At 40.7% G+C, this 15,510-nt stretch overlaps 1 protein-coding gene across 3 annotated transcripts in view; it reads left to right on the top strand.

The window, feature by feature from the left end:
- GLRA1 (glycine receptor alpha 1) overlaps nucleotides 1-14,140 on the top strand; it is a 105,708-nt gene extending 91,568 nt beyond the window's left edge. For 2 of the 3 annotated variants that reach the window (XM_004371287.1, XM_004371288.1), the window contains 2 exons: nucleotides 7,151-7,297; nucleotides 13,679-14,140. In XM_004371287.1, the coding sequence (XP_004371344.1) occupies nucleotides 7,151-7,297; nucleotides 13,679-13,969 (438 nt within the window). In that variant the 3' untranslated portion in view covers nucleotides 13,970-14,140. Of the gene's footprint in view, nucleotides 1-7,150; nucleotides 7,298-13,654 lie in introns of all 3 variants that reach the window. The other variant, XM_004371286.1, reaches the window with a different exon arrangement.
- The last annotated feature ends 1,370 nt before the right edge of the window (nucleotides 14,141-15,510 follow it).

Genomic DNA, 15,510 nt, shown 5'->3' on the forward strand with positions numbered 1-15,510 from the left:
TCATGCCTCATTCTGTGTTACTCCCTTTTAATGCTAGGCACTGCATTCTACTATATTCACTATCATCTCATGAGCCACCTTCTGTTCCATTCACTCGACACAAGAAACAACATTCCGCTCCATCTACAACAAATGCCAGACACCATACTCTGCTTCCTTCAGCCTTACACTAGACACAACATTCTGCGCCGTTCCCAATCAATGCTGCACTTAACATTCTGTTCCATTTACTTTTTATTTTTATATACTAAATTGAACATAATACACAATGAACACCCTAAGACCCTTCATCTAGATTCACCAGTTGTTATCATTTTGCCACATTTGCTTGATAGATAGATATAGATTAATGCAATTTTTGCTGAATCATGCAAAGGCAATACACATCATGACAATTTGCCTCTAAGAAGAGGACTGCAATGACATTATCACAGCTAAAAATTAATATTATTTCAATAATATCATCTAATATAGATCCTTATTTAAATTTTCCCAGTTGTCCAAAGATGTCTTTTATATTTATGTTGAGGGATCTAATCAAGGATCCAATCAAGATTCATATGCCTATGATTGCTCTGTTTTGTCTCTTAATCTAGGACAGTCTCCTACTGGTTTTTGTTTTTCATGACATTGTTCCACTAAGTTTTAATGTGAGGCACAACCTTCTACTCCAGTTACCATCCACACTAGGCACCACATTATCCTCTATTCACCCATATGACAAAACTCAACAATCTGCTCTTCGAACTATTAACACTAGACCTCACACTCTGCTACATTCACTATAAACACTGGAAACCAAATTTTCGATTCACTATTAACACCTGGCAACACATTCGACTCATGCTAGACTGAACATTCTGCTCTACTCATTGTTAACATCAGACTCAACATTCTGCTCCATTTACTATTAATTCTCAACTCCACATTCTCCTCCATTCACTGTTTTTTAAGTGCACAATTCAATGGTTTTTAGTATATTTGCAAAGCTGTGCAATCTTCACCACTATCTAACTCCAGAAAATTTTCATCACCCCATAGAGAAACCCTGTATCATCAGCAGTCACCCTCTATTCCCTTCTCTCAGTCCCTGGCAATCACTGATGTACTTTCTGTCTCTGGCGATTTCTTTTGGGTCTGAATTCTGTAACTTAGCATAATGTTTTCAAGATTTATCCCTATAGTACATGTCAGTGCTTCATTCCTTTTTTCTGTGGTCGAATAATATTCCATCTTTTGGATATACCACATTTTGTTTGATCAGTTGATGGACATTTTGGCTATTTCCACTTTTTGGCTATTATGAACATTCATGTACAAGTGTTTTTGTGGACATACATTTTCAATTCTCTTAGTATATACCTAGGAGTAGAATTGCTGGGTCATATGATAACGATATGCTTAACTTTTTGAGGAAATACCAAACTGTTTTCCAAAGTAGCTATACCATTTTAGAATCCCACCAGGGTTCGAATTAGGTTCCAATTTTTTCCACATCCTCATTGTCTTAGTCATCTAGTGCTGCTCTAACAGAAATACCACAAGTGGATGGCTTTAACAAAGAGAAGTTTATTCTCTCACAGTCCATCAGGCTACAAGTCCAAATTCAGGGCATCAACTCCAGGAGAAGGCTTTCTCTCTCTGTCGGCACTAGAGAAATGTCCTTGTGATGCATCAGTCTTTCCTTGGTCTGGGAGCTTCTCTGCGCAGGAACCTCAGGTCCAAAAGACACGCTCTGCTCCCAGCACTGCTTTCTTGGTGGTATGAGGTTCCCATGTGTCTCTGCTCGCTTCTCTCTTTTATATCTCAAAAGAGATTGCATTAAGACACTATCTAATCTTGTCAACGTCATCAGTATAACTTCATCACAGTGATAGAATTTACAACACATAAGGAGATCACATATAATCTCATCGCAGCGATAGAGTTTACAACACATAAGGAAATCACATCAGATAACACAAGCATACAATACTGGGAATCATGACCTAACCAAGCTGCTGCACACTTTTTTGGGGGGACACGATTCAATCCATGACACTCGTCAACACTTGTTATTATCTGTCTTTTTTATTAGTCATCCTACTGGGTGTGAGGTGGATCTCCTTGTGGTTTTGATTTGCATTTTCCTAATGACTAATAATGTTGAGCATCTTTTCATGTGCTTATTGGCTATCTCTATACATTCTTTGTAAAAATGTCTTCAGATTCTTTGCCCATTTTTTAATTGGGTTATTTCTGTTTTTATTGTTGAATTATAATAGTTGTAATATCTCTTTATATATTCTATTTATATATTCTGTATATTAGACCCTTAGGAGATATATGATTTGTAAATAATTCCTCCCATTGTTGTATTTTCACTTTCATGATAATGTCGTTTATGCATAGAAGTCTTTAATTTTGATGAAGTCCAATTAATATATTTTTTCCTTTAGTTGCTTGCAATTTTGGTATAATATCTAGGAAGTCATTGCCTACTCCAAGGTCATAAAGATTTACCAATATGTTTCCTTTTAAGAGCTTTACATTTTTAGTTCTTACATTTAGGCCTTTGATTCATTTTTATTTATTTTCATATATGATGGGAGGCAGGTATCCAACTTCATTCTTTTGCATGTAGATGTACAGTTGTGCTAGCCCCATTTGTTTCTGAAAAGACTATTCTTTCCCCATTGAATGCTCTTGACACCCTTGTCGAAAATCAATTGACCATAGACATATGGTTCATTTCTGGACTCGCAGTTCTATTCCATTGATCTGTTTATTTTATGATAGTGCTACAGTTTTGAAAACTGCAGTTTTGTAGTAAGTTTTGAAACTGGGAAAGGTACATCCTCCAACTTTGCTCTTTTTCAAGATTGTTTTGGCTATTCTGAATCCCTTGTATTTCCCCATAAATTTTAGAATCCTCTTGTCAATTTCTGCAAAAAAGTAAGATAGAATTTTTGTAAGAATGCATTCAATCTATAGATGAATCTGGGGAGTCCTACCATCTTAACAATATTAAGTATTGCAATCCATGAACACAAGATGTTTTTCTTAGGTCTTCTTTAATTTCTTTCAACAAGATTTCTAGTTTTCAATATGTAAGTCTTACAGTTATTTTGTTAAGTGTATTTGTAAGTATTTTATTTTTTGATGCTACTGTAAATTGAATTGTTTCTTAATTTCATTTTTTGGTTATTCATTACTAGTATAGTGAAATAAAATTGACCTTTTTATATTGATCATGTATCCTGAAACCTTGCTAAATTCATTTATTAGCTCCCATGTTTTTTTGTGAATTACTTAGGATTTTCTGTATACAAGATCATGTCATTTGAAAATAGAGATAGTTTTACTCCCTTCTTCCCAATCTAGATGCCTTTTCTTTCTTTTTCTTGTCTAAGTTCCCTGGCTAGACCTTTGAGTAAAATGTGGAATGGAAGTGGTAAGAGCAGATATCAGACATTTTAGGAGGAAAGCTTTCAGTTTTTCACCATGAAGTGAAATTAGCTGTGAGTTTTTTGTGTCTTTTGTCAAGTTGAGGAAGTTTCCTTCTATTCCTAGTTTATTGAGTTTTATCTTGAAACATGTTCGATTTTGCCAAATGTTGTTTCTGCCTCTATTCAGAAGATTGTATGATTTTTATTTTTTATTCTATTAGTAATTGATTTTTGTATGTTTGATGTTGCATTCCTGGGTGAATCTCATTTGGCCATATGTATAATCCTTTTAATATGTTGCTTGTTTTGGTTTGCTAGTATTTTTCTTTTGAGGATTGTTCTGTCTATATTCATAATAGATAATTGGTATATACTTTTCTTTTCTTGTGATGTCTTTGCCTTGTTTTGTTACCAGTGTAATACTGGCCTCTTAGAATGAGTCAGAAAGCATTTTCTCCACTTCTATTTTTTGAAAGAGTATGAGAAGGATTGATGTTAATTCTCCTTTAAATGTGTGACAGAATTCATCAGTGAATTCTGGTCCTGGGCTTTCCTTTATGGGAAGGTTTTGTTTTTTGTTTTTTTTACTAACTCAGTTGCTTTACTTGTTATTGGTCTGTTCATATTTTCTATTTCTTTTTTAGTGTCTTTCTAGGAATGTGTCCATTTCATCTAGGTTGTGGCATACAATTGTTCATAGTATTCCCTTATAATTTTTTAAATTTCTGTAGAGTCAGTAGTAATGTTCCTTCTTTCATTTTTTATTTTAGTAATTTGAGTCTACTCTGTTTTTCTCTTCAGTCTAGCTAAAGGTTTGTCAATTTTGTTGATCTTTTCAAAGAACCAACTTTTGGTTTCATTGGTTTTCTCTATTTTTTGGTCTATATGTCTACTATTGTACCAGTACGAGGCTGTTTTGATTAGTATAGCTTTATAGTATGTTTTGAAGTCAGTAAAAGTGAGTCCTCCTACTTTATTCTTCTTCTTCAAGATTCCTTTAGTTATTTGTGGTCTCTTGACCTTCCAGACAAACTGGAGGATTGATTTTTGCATTTCTGCAAAGAAGGCTGTTGAAATTTTGATGGGGATTGCATTGAATTTATAGATTGCTTTGGGTAGTATTAACGTCTTAACTATATTAATCCTTCCAATTCATGAACACAGAATGTCCTTCATTTATTCAGGTCTTTCCTAGTTTCTTTCAATAATGTTTTAATTTTCTTGTTAAATTTATTCCTAGATACTTTATTCTTTTAGATGCTATTGTAAATAGTAATGTTTCCTTAATTTCCTTTTCAACTTGCTCATTAATTGCGGGTATATCGATACCCAACTGATTTTTGTGTGTTGACCTTGTACCCTGCCACTTTGCTGAATTGTTTTGCTAGTTCTAATAGCTTTCTTGTGGAATCTGTGGGATTTCCTATATATAGGATCATGTCATCTGCTAAAAGGGATAGTTTTACTTCCTCCTTCCCCTTTTGGATTTTTTTTTCCCCCCTTGCCTAATAGCTCTGGGCATCCTTGTCTTGTTCCTGATCTTAATAGGAAAGCTCTCAGTCTTTCTCCATTGAGTATATTAGCTGTGGGTTTTTTGTAAATGCCTTTTATTATGTTGAGGAATTTCCCTTCTATTCCTGTCTTGTTGAGTGTTTTTATTATGAAAGGGTGGGAATTTTGTCAGATGCCTTTTCTGCATCAGTTGAGATGATCATGTGGTTCTTTTCCTTTATTCTATTAATATGGCATATTATATTAATTGATTTTCTGATGTTGAACTGCCCTTACATTCCTGGAATAAATCCCACTTGATCAGAGTGTATAATTCTTTTGCTATGTTTTTAGATTCAGTTTCCTAGAATTTTATTGAGGATTTGTTGCATGTATGTTCATTAAAGATATTGGTCTGTAGTTTTCTTTTCTTGTAAGCTTAGGTACTTCTTAAGTATGCATGCGCATAGCCCTAAGCATACAGGTGGCCTTCTAAATCACCAGGAATATGTCAGAGCTTTCCAAAGGCCCCTTTGGGCATTTCATTCTCAACATTTTCCTTTTTCTTTTTTTTCCTTAATATCCTGATTTTTTTTTTTTACTTTACATCGTAACATAGAAAAACTTCATGTTATATTAAATATTACATTAAAATTTTAATCATTGAAAAAGATTCCATTTGATGCAGCCAATTAGTCTATTAGTGTAGGCCTGACTGAATATCCATAGTTCTTAGTTTAGCTTACTTAGTTACTATGGGTATATAAAAACACTGTTGCCAGCTTTTCCTTTCAAGCTTTCTGGTTAACCTATTGGTTGCCCCAACTCTTATTCATTGCTTCAGGCAGCCCTGATGTTCAACAGTTGCTGCTGTTTTCTACAAATGCCCCCAGAGAAAAGGTTGTTCATACAGGGCTACTTCCAAATCGGGTCAGACAAAGACAGTCTTTTGAGTTGGGTCTTCCAGGGAACCACCAGATAGGTCAAATAATGGCAATTCTCTGGGAATGGGACTTTCAAGGATTCTAACTCTTTTCTTTCCTATCCAGTGGCTGCCAGGCTGCTGGTTTTCACCGTGATTGCAGGCTATTGATTTTCAAGGCTACCATGGAGCTTGGGAGGGGAGGATGGGAGTAGGACAAGTTAAAACGGCACAAAGCTCCATGAGAAAACATATGTCCACATAAAAACTTATACGTGAATGTATAAGCATTATTCATATTAACCAAAAGGTGGAACCATTCTAAATGCCCATTAACTGACAAATGGGCAAAGAAAGAGTGGTATATCCATACAATGGAATATTATTCAGCCAGAAAAATGATACATGCTCCAACATGAATAAGCCTTGAAAACTTTACGCTGAGTGAAAGAAGCTATTCACAAAAGACCACATATTATATGATTTCATCCATATGAAATGCCCAGAACAGAGAAATCTGTAGAAACAGAAAGTACATTAGTGTTTGCTTAGGGCTTGGGGTGTGGGAAAGGATATGGGGGGCAGGGGAATGATAGCTAAAGGGTATGGGGTTTCTTTTTGAGGTGATGAAAATGTTCTGAAATTGACTATGATGATGACCTCACATACCTGTGAATATACTAAAGTCATTGAATTGTACACTTTAAATAGGTGAATTGTGTGGTATGTGAATTACATCTCAATAAAGCTGTTAAAAAATCTGACAAAACTTGCTGTTCTATGAGATTCAGACAATTTTCTTGAATAAATGCTCACTAGATTGCTATAAGCCTTTGCTTAATTAACAGATGTCTGAAAAAGATGATTCTGACAACTTATGCCAGTGTTCTTACTGCTTTTATGGGAGGGAGAATTTTGAAAGTTTTACACAGCCATTTTTACTGACGTCCTCCCTTCACTTCTGACACTAGGTACAATATTCTACACCTATCATCTTTAGAATAAATACAACATTCTATTCCATTAACTGATAATACTAGATACACGAGACACGTCAAACCTCCTCTCTTTAGTACTCATCTAGGTACCACATTCTATTTTCCCCAACATTCTGTCCAGTCTGCTTGATGCATCATTTTCTTTTGCTTTCCTCCACACCGTCCACCCTAATATCCCATCTGAGCAGGGTGGCAGCAGTGGGTGATAGGAGGAGTTAACGAAGAACAGAAAACATTCCACCATACTTAATATTCCACTCTCCTTTTCTGCCCTCACCTCCCTGCACTCCCTCCCTCACTCACCACCCCAGGTGTCCTATGTGAAAGCCATTGACATTTGGATGGCAGTATGCCTGCTCTTCGTGTTCTCAGCCCTGCTCGAGTACGCCGCTGTCAACTTTGTGTCTCGGCAGCACAAAGAGCTGCTCCGATTCAGGAGAAAGCGGAGACATCACAAGGTAGGCTTTTGGGTCACTGTCTACGAAGGGACAGCTAGTGGTAAATGGAAGTTCCAAGTGGCCTTGTCTTACAATACTCTGTCACTGGATCATCCTTCTCAGTGGGTAAGGCAAGCAAGAAATAGGGATTAAAGTCCCAGCTTCCCCTTTCATAAACAAGGCCTTGGTTGGGTGCACAGGTAGTCACTCTTCCAACCATAAATAATAACACTACAGAAATGGCCAGGTTATACCTGAAGACAGAACTGATGGAGTAAATGCTGGTAGGGCCAAGATATTAACTAGCTGATAAACCCAGAAGACAGTAGGCTGTGAGACGCCTATTGTTTTTTTTCTACAAGGCTGCATTATTTCAGTGGGCTTGGTTCTGAAAGAGAATTCTACCCCAAAAAAGTATTATCTTAAAATAGAATACCCAGACTCCAGGTCTCCTTACTTTCTACCTCTAGGAAAGGGGCAACAAGCAAGATCCTCTCCCAGAGGGGTTCTCTCACCTTATGAGGGATTGAATAAAGGAATATAAACAAATGTTCAAAGGGATGAACAAGGGGGAGGTCTTGCAGCCAGAGAGTCTGCCCTCAAGTCTTTCCAGTGACAGATTAGAGCAACCAAGCACCCATACAGTATGACCTGTCAGGTCATGTCAGTTCATACCACATACCTGCCATATACCAATGCCCTATAAGCTTTAGATGGATCTGGATCTCTTTAAAATAGCTGCCTACCCAGCTACAATATACTGTGACAAACTCTCTTTGATGTGTGACTTCAAGTTAGTTTCTTTCCTGGCCCAATTTCTCCATCTGTAAAATGGGATAAATGGGCATAATGGGGGACTGTGGTGATAATTAGTTAGGAGATGCCGAAGTAGCTTGCAATTTCATTCCTACCACACAAGTGCCAGGTTTTAAAATTATTACATATGCACCGATTTTTCATCAGTGTGTTTCTTAAGCATCAGCAATCCAATATGATTAACTTCTAGCATTTTACCATACGCAGGAGAGAGACTTTCTCAGACAGAAAATGTCCATGGGAGTTAAGATAAGCAATCATCATCCTTCTAAACCTACACTGGAAGAGGAAACTATCTTGTGTGTAGCAAACTAGACCAGACTTCTTAAAAGACCCCTAGTTTTAGTCCTTCCATACTGTCCATTAAATACTTTGACTGACTCCTTAAAAAAAAAACCTAAGGAAGAAACTCACGAAATACAGCTGTCTCTGGGATTTATCTTTATTTTTCCCTTTTTCTCCATTGGTTAGCTGCTTTTAACATTTGCTTTTGCTGGAAAAAGTTTAACACATTTGTCAGAGAGACACTTCTTTGGGAAGACTATGTCCAAAATATCTGGTTAGCATCAAAACCAAAAAAAAAACCAAATCCATTGCTGTCAAGTCGATTCCGACTCATAGCAACCCTATAGGACAGAGTAGAACTGCCTCATAGTGTTTCCAAGGAGCGGCTGTTGGATTTGAACGGCTGACCTTTTGGTTAGCCAAGCTTTTAAACACTGTGCCACAAAGGCTCTGGTTAGCATCAGGCCACCATATATAGCAGCAGATTGTGCACTGCGCACCTCTAGAGGGCGCCTTTTGCATAGACTACAAATGTGAACGGAGCCCCCTGCAGATATGTAGTATGGTGGGCCTATAGTACTTCAAAGAGTTGCCTTCATCCTACCCAAAGCCTAGAGGAAAACAAAAGCTTTTTCTTGGGCCACGTAAAGTGTGAATAGGTCATTAGGGCCTCTTAACAAATCTATCCGGGTTTGCTTGTCCTGTTCAGTTCCCTCCTCACTCTCTCACAGCATGTTTTAGCTGGAAGAGATCTCAGAGGTCATTCTGTCCACTCCTCAAATACAACCGATGGCAGAGAGGTGAAGCTAGTCACCAGAGTCCTGGAGAACACTGATGGCAGAGGCAGGGAAGGTGTGCAAGGATCCCTGGTTCTTCTCCTAACATTGACCATACACCAGGAGTTGCTTATCTGTTAGTCAAAGTTCTATCCCAAAGCAGATACATTTATTAAATCTTAAATAAGAACTAAGGTTTATGCCAAAGCAGAGGTCAAAAACTGGTAGTCCAGAGACTCCATCAGCCTGAGACCAGAAGAACTAGACGGTACCCGGCTACCCTCAGTGACCACCCTGACAGGAAACACAACAGAGTCCTGGACAGAGCGGGAGAAAATTGTGGTGAGGAACTCAAATTCATGTAAAAAGACCAGACTTAATGGTCTGACTGAGACTGGAGGAATCCCCGAAGCCATGGCCCCCAGACACTCAGCTAACCTAGAACTAAAACCATTGCCAAAACCCACTCTTCAGATAAAGATTAAACTGAACTATAAAACATGAACTAATCAAGCAGATACATGAGACCAAATGGGCGATTCCTGTCTGGAGGCGGGATGAGAAGGCAGGAAGGGGCAGCAACTGGTTGAATAGACACAAGAAACCCGGGATGGAAAGGGGGAGTGTGCTGTCTATTTATAGGCATTGCAACTAACGTCACATAACAATATGTGTATAAATTTTTGTATGAGAAATTAACTTAAGCTGTAAACTTTCACCTAATGCACAATTAAAAAAAAAAAACTGGTAGTTCAAAGGTCAAATACGGCATGCAAACATCTTCAGTTTGACCAGCGTAGTGTTTTCAAAATCTGAAATAAATTGTTAACATTTTTAAAAAATCGCAATTCTGGCTTCACTTGAAAACTCAGAGCATCTGATCACACTGGATTCAAATCCCCACATGGTACTGGGGCACAGGCACTGCCTTGAGGTAGGGAATGCATTCTCCAATTTACCAGTCCCCAACATTCACCGTTATCTCTTCTAACAGATTTTTTCAGCCCCGGCTCACTCCTTCACTCTCATTTCTCCTACCCTGGCCCCTATGTGCATTTGAATTTGGGGCTTCTTCCTAAGGACTCTGAACTTAGCCCAGATGTCGGAAACTACAAAGGTGCAGAATAGTGCTCAGCATGAGGAAGAGCTTCCTTTGGAGTAAGCCACACTGGATGTGGCTTGTACACTGGAGGTGTACGAACTTGGGCTGCAGAAAACTCCCTTGGCAGGAAGTTTGCAGAGGGGATTTTAAGCCCCAGATGGTGAGTGTAGAGGAGCTTCTCTGGGCCTGTGATCTTGGCCAGGCTCCCAACTCTCACCACCTTCCGTGTTATCTCATTTGTTGGGCAGAAAGCATCTGGTCCTCAAATTCCCTGGCTGGCCTCAGACGCAGCAGGCACAGTACCAACTTCCCTGGGTTCTAGAGTACCAAACCTCCTGGCCATGGAGTCGATTCTGATTCATAGCAACCCGACAGGACAGAGTAGAACTGCCCGCATAGGGTTTCCAAAGAGCGACTGGTGGATTGGAACTGCTGACCTTTTTCTTAGCAGCCGAGATATCCCCACTCCATCCCAAGCTGTTCCAGGGGCAGTTGGCTGTTCATTTCCTGCCACCTGCTGGTTGGACTAGGAATAACAAGGCTTTTTCCTGTCATTCCTAAGGAATTTCCTGTCTCCCAGCTACGTTGTGAGATTGATAATCTTCTATCCAGTTATAGCCTCCAGTCCACACCTCCACCCCCTCTCACTCCCATGTTGAACAGATGAGGAAGGCAGAGAACAATTCACCCAAAGCCACATAGAAAGTAAATTTAGTACTTCCCCCTGCACAGCTAGGACCCAGTGAAAAAAACATGTCCAGGCTTCCCTAGCCCCCAGCAAAGGCAAATTTGTGCTGATATGCAACAGAGCCACACCCAGGCCCCCTTCCAGCCACTGGGTCCAGTAATTTGTCTGGCTTCCCCCCAGTTCCTCTCCTTGACCCTGGCACAAGGCCTTTACTGTCCCCTGCCTCATAAACAAATATTTATCGAGCTCCTTTTTGTCAGTCACCATAGCACGTCCCCTTCCTGCCACTTTTGCAGTGAGGATGTTGGACCACATTCATTCATTTGCCAAAGATTTTTTGAGCATTTATCTATGTCTCAAACCCTCTTGGTGCTATGGATATAATCTAGTTTAAAAAAAAAGTGAGGGGGGAAGGAAGGAAGTTGGGACAGGTGAAGACAGACAAGTGAACATTTATTTATTCAACAGATATTTACTGAGTTTTATGTTCAGTGTTGAGGGTGCAGTGAACATGACAGAATTTGCTTCTACTTTTGTGGAGCTTGCAGTCTAATGGGAGAGACAGATACTAACCAAGGAATTATAATAGAATGTGATAAAACCAGTTGCCATTGAGTGAATTCTGACTCATGGTAACCGCATGTGTGTCAGAGTAGAACTCTGTTCTGTAGAGTTTTCAATGGCTAATGTTTCAGAAGTAGATCACCAGGACTTTCTTCTTAGGAACCTCTGGGTGGACTCAAATGTCCAACCTTTCATTTAGCAGCCAAGGGTATTAATTGTTTATACCACCCAGGGACTCCAATACAATGTGATATAAACGTATATTGAAAGCAGCATGTGGGGGAGGGGGGTAGTGGTGATGTACAGTTTGCCTATGGAGCACAGAGCAAGGTTACCTGGCCTATCCTTGGGAGCTCAGGGAAGGTTTCCTAAGTAAGAACAGGTGAAAGAGGAGCTAAAGGCATGAGGAGTTGGGAGAGTATTCCAGACAGAGAAAACAACTTAAACAGAGGTCCAGAGCTAAAGAGAAGGAACATGGAACATTCAAAGATTTAAAAAAATATATTTCAGGGTGACTGGGGCATAGAATAAGGAGCCCTGTTGGTGCAGTAGTTAAGCACTTGGCTGCTAACTGAAAAGCTGGCAGTCAAACCCACCAGCCGCTTTGTGGGAGAAAGATGAGGCAGTCTGCTTCCGTAAAGATTTATAGCCTTAGAAACCCAATGGTACAGGTCTCCTCTGTCCTATAGGGTCACTGCGAGTTGAAGCTGACTCGATGGCAATGAGTTTGGTTTGGTTTGGGACATAGAATGTCAGGTAGAGAGTTATGCACAATGAAGCTGAAGAGGTAGACAGGGTCCAAGTCATCTAAGGCTTTGATTACCATGGTAAGGATTTTCATTATCCTGAAGTCAACAGCAGCCTGTTAAAAGATTCTAAGCAGAAGATGACCAATAAGATCTGTGTGTTATAACAACCGGGATGGGCTGGGGGGCCAGGCTGGAGGCAGTAGGAAGACTAGACGAGAAGTCATCGCAACAATCCCAGCTGGCAGATGGTAGCCCAAGCTAGGCGGGCAAGAGTGGAGATGTGGAGGCAGCTGTGGCGTCAAACTTAGTTTCTGGTTCTCTGCTGGCCCTGTCCTGCACGGGAAGAAGAAGAAAAGGTCCCTATCCTAAAAGTTCTCACTATCTAGGAGGGCAATGTAAGTTGATGAAACTTCCCCAGGGCCACATAGTGAGTCAATAGGTCAGCTGAGACCATAACACTAGGCTCTCAGTGGCCCCCTCACGTGGGAAGATAACAAAACTATACCTGATAAGAGCAGTCAATAGGAGCTCCATGAGTCAGATAGGGGCAAGATCACCATAAGCTGGGAAAGGGATGAACTAGAAGGCATTTTGGTAGCGGGCATAAGGCATAAGGGATGATTGAGAAAATACAACAAAGCTGGCAGGGGTGCAAAGCATATTGTAGGAGGAGAGGGAAAAAGCCTGGAAAGGTAAGTTAGAGCCAAATGATAAAAGGTCTTGAATAATAACTTGTCTAAAAATCCAGGTCTGTCAAGATCACAACTGCCAGGGAAATGGTAACATGGCCATTGGAAGAAGCTGTGGACTCCTGGCTTGGGAGATGGAGATGAGGCCAGAGCTCTTGCTCCCTCCTAGGTCATTCACACTCACCCCAGCTGCCCATGGAAGGAGTTAATTGGGGAATGGGGCGGGGGAAGAGGGCTTGGAGGCAACAGAGGCAAAGCAGGGGATCTCTCCAACTTGTCCCCTGAATTTCTAACAAAAATCTAGTACAGACAACACTCAGAGCATCTGCTCATCTATAACCTCTTCTACTGGTCAAAAGAACCATTTGAGGTAGTGGGTTGAGTCTTAGCCCCTACTTACGGGGAAAAAAAATCAATCTGAGACCCAGAGAAGGAAGTGATTTGTGTAAGGTCATACAACCAGCAAGTGACAGAGCTGAGACTTGAGCCCAACTCTCCAGACTCTAAACCACATTCCTATCCCCTGGTTTGCATCTGTTTCAGCATGCGAGTGGCGCCCCTCTATAAGGCAGAACTCCCCAGCCAGCCAAAAGCCATCAGGAACCTGGAATGGTAGTCTGGGAGGCAGGGAGAACCAGATGGGCATGGCCTGGCCCCGAGGGGAGTGCCTTGCAGGGAGGGTGCCCGGCCCCTATCTTATTTTCAGTAGAGCCCCATGTTGAATCTATTCCAGGAGGATGAGGCCGGAGAAGGCCGCTTCAACTTTTCCGCCTATGGGATGGGCCCAGCCTGTCTGCAGGCCAAGGATGGAATCTCGGTCAAGGGTGCCAACAACAACACCACCACCAACCCGCCTCCTGCACCATCTAAGACTCCAGAGGAGATGCGAAAACTCTTCATCCAGAGGGCCAAGAAGATTGACAAAATATCCCGCATTGGCTTCCCCATGGCCTTCCTCATCTTCAACATGTTCTACTGGATCATCTACAAGATCGTCCGTAGGGAGGATGTCCACAACCAGTGAAGGGTCTGGGGTTTGGGGGTAGTGCGGAGGTTGGGAGAGGGCAGGGTAGAAACAGCACAGGAATCTGAGAGCCTAAGGAAGAGAAAGGGGAGAGGGGGAGAGAGCACACATCCACAGCTCTCTCTCTTTGCAATATGTGCAATAGCAAAATGCAGTAATGCATGAATTTTATAATGTGGCAATATTTATTTAACCTCGGGTGGGAGGGAGGGGGGTACATTTCTAATATAGGAACTTAGGGCCGGGGAGGAAGGGGTAGGGTAAGGGTGGAGGGTGGGGAGTGGGGGGATAACAGCTTTCAAAATTTGAGTCCATGGGCTGTGCAGTTTCCCTGTTTGGAAGGAGGGTACAGTCTGCCCCAGAGCAGAAGGAAAGCAATGTAATATATGATATATATTCATGCTTAATATTAATGCAAAACCACAAGAACAAAAGATTTGTTTCTTAACCTATCAGCCTAGTAACTGCTTACATTCTTAAAGTCACAGAAGTGATGGACAATTTTTCTCAGAGTGGAAATAGTCACAAATATGCTTGCTCTGGTATGTGTCCCGCATCAGACCCTTCCAAATGTCATACCTGTTTTCAAACTGGCCCAGGTGGACACATGCCAAAAAGCCATTCTGCCTCTGCTTCAAGAGGGATGTGTGGCATGGGCGTGGGCAGTAAAATTGGGGAAGCTGGAGAGACAAAAAGGGGGTGACTAAAGAGATGGGACATTTCAGAGGCCCAAGGATTGAGAATCAAGGTAACCTCACCTCAATTCTCATGTCTCAAACTTAAGGACCACACTTGCCCCTCTCTTGAGCCCCTTTGCTTCTGTGCTTCAATGCCCACCCCACTTACCCTTCACCATGACCCAGAAATGGCCGCCATGGTTTTCTCATAATATTGCCAATATGCAATCTTTTTTATGGTTAAAATAATAATAATAATCTCAAGAAATAATATGCAGGTAGACTAAGTGTAAACTGATGCACTTTTTTAAATGTCTATTTTTTTGGAGAATCTCTTTGGAATTACAAGTGGGTGTATGTTTGGGAAGGTGGAGTCAGTGGAATGAAGTATATTTATTATATTCTGATTCTACAGAGTGATGTTTTAAGAGGTGAAAGGGTAGTTCTGAGGCTGCTACAGCTTAGGTATATATGGGTGGGCAGAGTTCAGAAAGTTTATTCATTATATTTTGACATTTCATATATCATAAATAATGTGGGAAGCTTGGAGAGATGACCCCATTATATTTTTATAAGTCTTTTTTCTTTTTTGGTGCTTTGTTTAGCTTTAACATTTATGAAGATTAGACAAAATATTCTCTTTCTTTCTAACTCTGAAGTGCCAGGACTATCCCAGGATAGGTAAGGCACTTCAGAAAAAAAGGACAGGGATTAGGTGATGCATGGGGCAAGGGGGAGAAGTCCTGTTGAAGGACATAAATATTCACAGATGGGCAGTCTGCACAGTAGGCCATGGTGGTGGGGTTAAAGAGAGGAGCTGTCCCCTCTGTCCACTCTCCACCCACAGCACTGTACCTAAAATAG

This window comes from Trichechus manatus, unplaced genomic scaffold (genome assembly GCF_000243295.1).
Source record: "Trichechus manatus latirostris isolate Lorelei unplaced genomic scaffold, TriManLat1.0 scaffold00011, whole genome shotgun sequence".
Taxonomy (NCBI): Eukaryota; Metazoa; Chordata; class Mammalia; order Sirenia; family Trichechidae; genus Trichechus; species Trichechus manatus.